This window comes from Alligator sinensis, unplaced genomic scaffold, assembly GCF_000455745.1.
Source record: "Alligator sinensis unplaced genomic scaffold, ASM45574v1 scaffold215_1, whole genome shotgun sequence".
NCBI lineage: Eukaryota > Metazoa > Chordata > Crocodylia > Alligatoridae > Alligator > Alligator sinensis.
The window spans coordinates 945,542-951,847 of NW_005842259.1; the positions used below are offsets into that span (position 1 = coordinate 945,542).

Below are 6,306 nucleotides of genomic sequence, written 5' to 3' on the forward strand. Positions count from 1 at the left end.
AGGACACACAAACCCTGAAAAGTGGATGGGACTTAAGTTGGAATGCTTGCTACAGTTCACATCATAGGCTTAAGACCACCTGCACTTTCAAAGCAAGTATATTTCTTATTATGCAGCTGCAGTTTCCCCAGTCTGCTACATGGTATTTTCAGAATAGTAAGTTTGGTTCCCCACCAGATTCTGCGACATGTCCAGCAAAGGACAGTGGACTCCAACACTCCTAAATGCACATTTGGATTATTAACTTAGCAACCTATTTGAAGTTGGTGCTGAGACAGATTCCAGGAGAGGGGGAAATCCAGATGTTGCCGCAATCCCAGGGAGAATCATATCTAAGGCTCCCTTTGGCCTACCAAATCATCCAGAACCACTTGGCAGCATCCTGAGATTGGGATTTTGAAGAAGGGCCAATACCTGGTTAAGGCTAAGTGTGTTTCAATGTTCTACAGTCCTCAACACAACCACAAGTCACCAACAGGAGCTACTGCAGGCCCAGCATGTCAATTTAAGGGACACTTTGCACCAGCCTGATAAACAGCCTGCACTCAAGATAATGGGTAAAAGGATCCCTTTGCAAAGTAAGGTTAAAAGACATGGTCACATGTTAAACACTTCCAGACCCATCAACCTTGATCAGAGTTGAACTGACAAGGACATACCCAAGAGACAGAAATATATGCAGAATTTGCTCATGGTAACAATTTGCAGTGAAATGAACCTATGCTGGTAAGCAGAATAACACGAACGACATGCTCAGGTGAGAAACCGGAACACAGTCTCAACTGTGGCTCCAGGTTCTGATATGGAATAAACCATAAAGGCCATGCAAATCTTACCTGCAGCTTTCCAGGGTACAAGAGGAACTTCTGCACTAAGCCTTGAAAGGGAACATCAGGCTTCTCACATGGATGCATTCCCTGAACTCTGATGAGAGCTCTCGGCACATCTTTTATACAGAACCCTGGTGAGCTGGTGCTCTTTTAAGCCCAGGTTATATGCCTTTGCTCCTAAACTGTATTTCTCTTTCTCCCTGGTAGTTCAAATACTTGCAGGTGGCCATCCTATCCCCTCTTCTGCCTTCTGCTAGCTTCAGACATTAGTTCTTCCAATCCATCCTCATAGCTTCATGCAATTGCCAGGGTTCGGTATCACAAAGCATCAAAAAAGTTATATATGGCTTTCCAGGTAAAACTATGATGCTTCAGTTTCCTAATACCTAAACAGCAATTCTGGTCTCATCAAGGTGTGGTCCTCTGAATTCAAGATACAACCACCTTCGTTCAAGTGCACAGATCGGAATTCAGCTAACCAGCATGGATCCGGAGTAAGTTGGGAGACACTTTTTCTGCAACTTATGCACAATGAGCAAAAATCGAAGCAGTTTGCACCCAAACATGCCTTTTATCAGGCTAACTATAAATTATTACCCATTCTATGTTCTTACCATTGTTCAAATGCAAACCACCAAAGGAACATTAAAAAAACCTGCAAATTCTGCTCACTAGAAGTTTAAAGCAGCATAGAATCTGCTGCCATCATTTTTAACACAAGCACAACAGGTGGGAAAGAGAAGGGAAGCATTAAAAGAGCAGGCTGTGTCTGTCTCACACAGTTTATTTAACAATAGGTAATAAGAAATCAATTTTAACAGTCTATACAGTGATCGAAAGTTCATATTTATAAGTAATCAATTTTAATTGCATGATTTACAACATTTGAGGGTTTTTTGCTTTCTATTTTCAAGTTTTACAGAAAATGGAAGAGGGTGGGAAAGGGAAGGAGAGAGAAAGCAAGCGTAAAGAAGAAACCCCAGGGACTTCTCAGGTTAAAATCATCCCCTCGGAATTGTTTCTTACCCTCTTTTTTCTTTTTTCTTTTGTTAGATGTAAAAATAACGAAAAAAATTCTTTCAAGAAAACAGAAACCACAATATATATACTACATCCATTTGGCAGCTGCCCCTGTGTATTTGCAAAAAACATTGTCTTCTCTCTACATGTACAAATTATTAATACTTGAAGTTTTTTTTTTTTTTTAAGCTCAGACTCTTGTATAGAAAATTCTTGGAGGACAAAAGTAGACTTCAGGAGGGGATTGGGTTATTTAATATTTTTACATTTTCCCAAAGAATTGACATATTTCCAACCAAAGAGGAAAAAATTGGTATTTATTTTTAATATATATTTATATATATGCAATGTATTTTTTAAAGCAACATTAACCCCTTTTGTCCTCCGGTTTTAGGAAATGTTCTCCTGTGTTTTGTTTTTTCTTTTTTGCAGTGACGTGAGGAAAAAACCAGAATAGGGAAAATGTTTACCTTCTGCCTCAGTAAATAATAACTATCAATATTACATATTTTCATTAATTTAAAAAAAAAATAAAACCTATTGGAGGCATGAGAAGGGGACTATTGATCACCCCCTTTCCCCTTACCTCCCCAACGCACGCACGCGAGGAAAAACAAGAAAAAAAAGGACTGGTTATGATGCCAGCCATAACAAAAATATATTCTTTGTATTCTATCGTCCCTCAGGTTCATTGTTGGTTTGTTTTTAAAACCACAAACTACTGCTGCAGAGTTCGGATGTGTTCCAGGGAAAAATGTTGTATTAGCTAAGAAAGATTCAAAAAAATTTGTCTTCAGTACAAAAAGTCTTGAGAAAATAAGGTGTTTTTTTTTTTGTTTTTTTGTTTTTGCTCCCAAAATGCTACAATGTGTCTAGTGTATGTCTAGTGTACTCTGTGAAAGGTTTGAATTCAAGTCTGAGTTATCGGAGCTGAGCCCCAGTTCCGTGGCGCTTGTACCATGGAGGCCTGCCATGCCTGGATTACTAGCGAGCTGAGAAAGCATTGCACTCTGGTCCGGGCTGGCAAAGTGCCCTTGATCCATGGGGTTACCCTGGGCAGCTACCAGTCCTGGATGTGGGGAGCTGGTCTGCGGGGAGACGTGGTGTGGAGAAGGCTGAGGTTGCATCCGAGGGGAAGGGCTGGAATGGGGAGGCTGGGACTGGGGTCGTGGTGAAGGTACAGGCTGCGGAGAACGCACTTGATTGGTGAGTGATGAAGGGATCTGCTGGCCCTGTAAGTGTGGGGACTGGGCCTGACTGGGAAGCATGTGCTGTTGGGGGCTCATGGGGTTGGGCTGAGCTGGAGACCCCATCTGCTGCTGAAGTAGCCTCTGCTGGAAAGCCTGCTGCAAACTGGCTCCTGTCTCTGCACTCATTGCCTGTGGAAGCTGGCTCATTTGTCCCATATTTCCTTGCTGCATCTGCTGCATGTGATGCTGCATCCGTTGCTGCTGCTGCTGCTGCTGGGGGTACCCAACCCCCTGGGGCTGCTGAAACTGATTATGGTTGGCCATTCCAGGACCCAACCCTGGTCCTGCACCTTGCTGCTGCTGGTGGCGCTGCTGTTCGATCATCTGCCGTCTCATTAAAAGATCCCGGAATTGTGGGTTCATCCCCGAATGGTTCATGTTCATCGGCTGCGTCTGAGGGTTCATCCCACCCATGGCTTGTTGAGGCTGCTGTTGCTGTGGTTGCTGCGGCATGGTGGGCCTCTGGACGCCTGCTTGCATGGGGTTCATGTTCTGCATGGTTGGGTTTGGGTGCACCCCTGCTTGCTGCCCTTGCATGGCCTGCTGTGGCTGAAGCCCAGGCTGTCCGGGTGGCATTCCAGGCTGCCCTGGCATACCTTGCGGGTTCTGAGATCCAGCATACTTAGCTGCCCTCTGTTTGATGAATGCAGCCAGTAGCTGAGGATTGGAGTGAAGGATGTTAAGCACCTGCTGCTGCTGCATGGGGGAGCTGGGAGACCTGAGAGTCCGAAGTAAGTTTTGTAATGCTGCCTGGGGCAGAGATCCTTGTTTTGGCTGAGCTGTACCAGGTACCTGGCCCATCCCAGGCTGAGGTGCCATGTTCATAGGCTGCCCTGGCTGGGCTACTGACATCATGGATGGCCTCTGCATTCCTGGCTGCAGCTGCTGAGGTTGGGGCAACCCTCCCTGGGCCCATGGTGGCTGCTGCTGGATGCCTGCTGGTCCCATGGCTTGATCTATGTGACCACCAGGACCTCTGGTCATCTGGGGAGGGTTCATCCCCATGGGTGGCATTGGATTCATCTGCGGCATTGGGTGCTGAATTGGCCTTTGGAAAATCTGAACATGTGCCATCTGACGCTGAGTTTCTGCTGCCCGCTGGATTTGCATGGCCATTTCCACTGCAGCTGGAGGAGGACCTTGAACTGGTGGCTGAGCAGTCTGAGGTGGAGTTGGAGGAGTTCCCTGGCCACCTGCTTTGCCCTGGGACACCGCACCAGGAGGCTGATTTCTTGGTATAGTGTAGGGTGGCATGTTATTGGGAGGTGCAGGCTGGGGCTGCGTGGCAGGCTGGGGTGGTGGCTGAGGCTGTGGGGTCTGAGGTGTTGGGGGCTGCTGGCCTGTTGGAGTTGTTGGCGTGGCTGGTGTCGGTGAGGGCAATCCTTGCTGCTGACCTACCACGCCAGTCCTCTGCATGCTTGCCATCCTCCTTCGGAGCATCTGGGCCTGCTGCAGGCGGTGCTGAAGCTGCTGTTGACGGAGCTTGTGTTTAATGTTGAGGCAGAAGGGCACGGGACACTTGTTCTCCTGGCAGTGCTTTGCATGGTAGCAGCAAAGAGCGATGAGCTGTTTGCAAATAGGACACCCTCCATTGGTTTTGCGCTTGCAGCCTTTGGTGTGCTGGACAACCCGTTTCATTTTCTGACAGGACGGCAGTGAGCAGTTGGCATTACGACACTGACAGGCATGGACCAGGGACTGAATACAGCGCTGGATGCTCAGGCGGCGGGAGTCACCGGGGCTCTGTGTGGTTGCAGTCTGCTGGTTGTTACTCTCATCATCTAGGCCCAGGCCCAATTTCTCCATCTTGTGGTCATGGTTTTTAGTGTTATAGCAGGTGATGCACAGGTCATAATCCTGAAAAAGCAAAATGTTGGGGAAAATTAAGCAGCTGTCCATTTAGCCTAGCTCAGCAAACACACATGGTGTCACTGCAGCAGCAAGGGACCCCCAACTAGTTCAGATGAACTGCTGGAAAGAAATCTAACCTTTTATAGTAGCCCCTCTGTGCCCAGCTACTGACAAAGTGGAGTACAAATTCTAAGCAGTGAAACACGTGGGGGCAGGACACCAATAAACACTGAAATATACAAAGTTTGACAATCCTGTTTACCCATAGGCAGTAAAAATTTCACCTGACCAGTAGGACAAATGGAACCAGAGTTTACTTCCCCACAGAGAAGGGAGAGAAGAAGTCAAGTGGCCAGTCATCAGCTTGCTCTTTTTCAAGAGAAGCAGGAGAAATCTCATTGAATCTAGGTTCAGAAGTAACCTTTGGTGCAGGCTCTCTCTTACTCCAGTGCCCAAAGCAAGTGGAGAAAAAATATCTTACGGGGCATACCTCACAGACAGTGCAGTGCCATCTGGTCTCCACATGATGCTTGCACTCATTGCAGGTATAAACAAAACGATCCTGACTCTGGGTATGCAGCTCCACCAACATACACATGGTTGACCACTGAGCCCTTCGGAGTGAAGAGAACTCCAGGTGTTTGTCTCTAGCAAGGGTGAGGAAGGCATCACGTCCATCCATTAAGTCGCATGGAATGAGTGGATCAGGCTCAACAATAGGAGGCAGGGAATTGGCTGCAGGGCCAGCAATGAGACGGATCACGAAGAAGACCTGAAAAAAAGAGACCAACACAGAAGTTAATCAGCCACTGGCCAGAAGGCTTCAGCCACCAGCCTTAATTATGCAATATATGCAATTCCAGAACTGCTGAAGCTTGCATGTGCTGAACAGGGAGGCTGCAGGTCAAAACAGCTGCTCACAAGTGCATGGACAGCACTTCCCATCCTTAAGTGCACTGCAGGTGCTCCCCTCTGCTTCTTCAGACACATGATTTATACAGACCTATTACAGAGAGCACTAGAATAGGGATAGGCAATAGGCCTGTTTGAAGCAGCTAGTATTTGATTCGGATTCCGCCGATTTGGGGGGACAGTGATTTGATTTGGCAATTCAAATCACTGTCCCGATTCGATTTCGGCCGAATCTGACTTGGAGATTTGGCAGCAGCAGAATCTCCAAATCAGCCAGGACAGGCCCATCCCCCGCCCCCCTCCCAGCCCAGCAATGGCTGTACTGCCTGCCCCAGCTCCCGGCACTTGGGGGGGAAAAAAAAAGTCCTGGCTCAGCAGGCGCTGCTGGGCAGGGGGCAATCCCCACTTTTTGGGGAGCTCTGCATGAGCTCCCAAACCCCCCC

At 47.5% G+C, this 6,306-nt stretch overlaps 1 protein-coding gene across 3 annotated transcripts in view; it reads right to left on the reverse strand.

Moving 5' to 3' along the window:
• Window positions 1–1,596: 1,596 nt before the first annotated feature.
• Window positions 1,597–6,306, reverse strand: part of EP300 (E1A binding protein p300) — a 62,014-nt gene continuing 57,304 nt past the window's right edge. For all 3 annotated transcript variants that reach the window (XM_025208912.1, XM_025208911.1, XM_025208910.1), the window contains exons 29-30: window positions 5,442–5,723; window positions 1,597–4,957 (exon numbers count right to left, since the gene is read on the reverse strand). In XM_025208912.1, coding sequence (XP_025064697.1) covers window positions 2,723–4,957; window positions 5,442–5,723 — 2,517 coding nt within the window. In that variant the 3' untranslated portion in view covers window positions 1,597–2,722. The remainder of the gene's footprint in view (window positions 4,958–5,441; window positions 5,724–6,306) is intronic.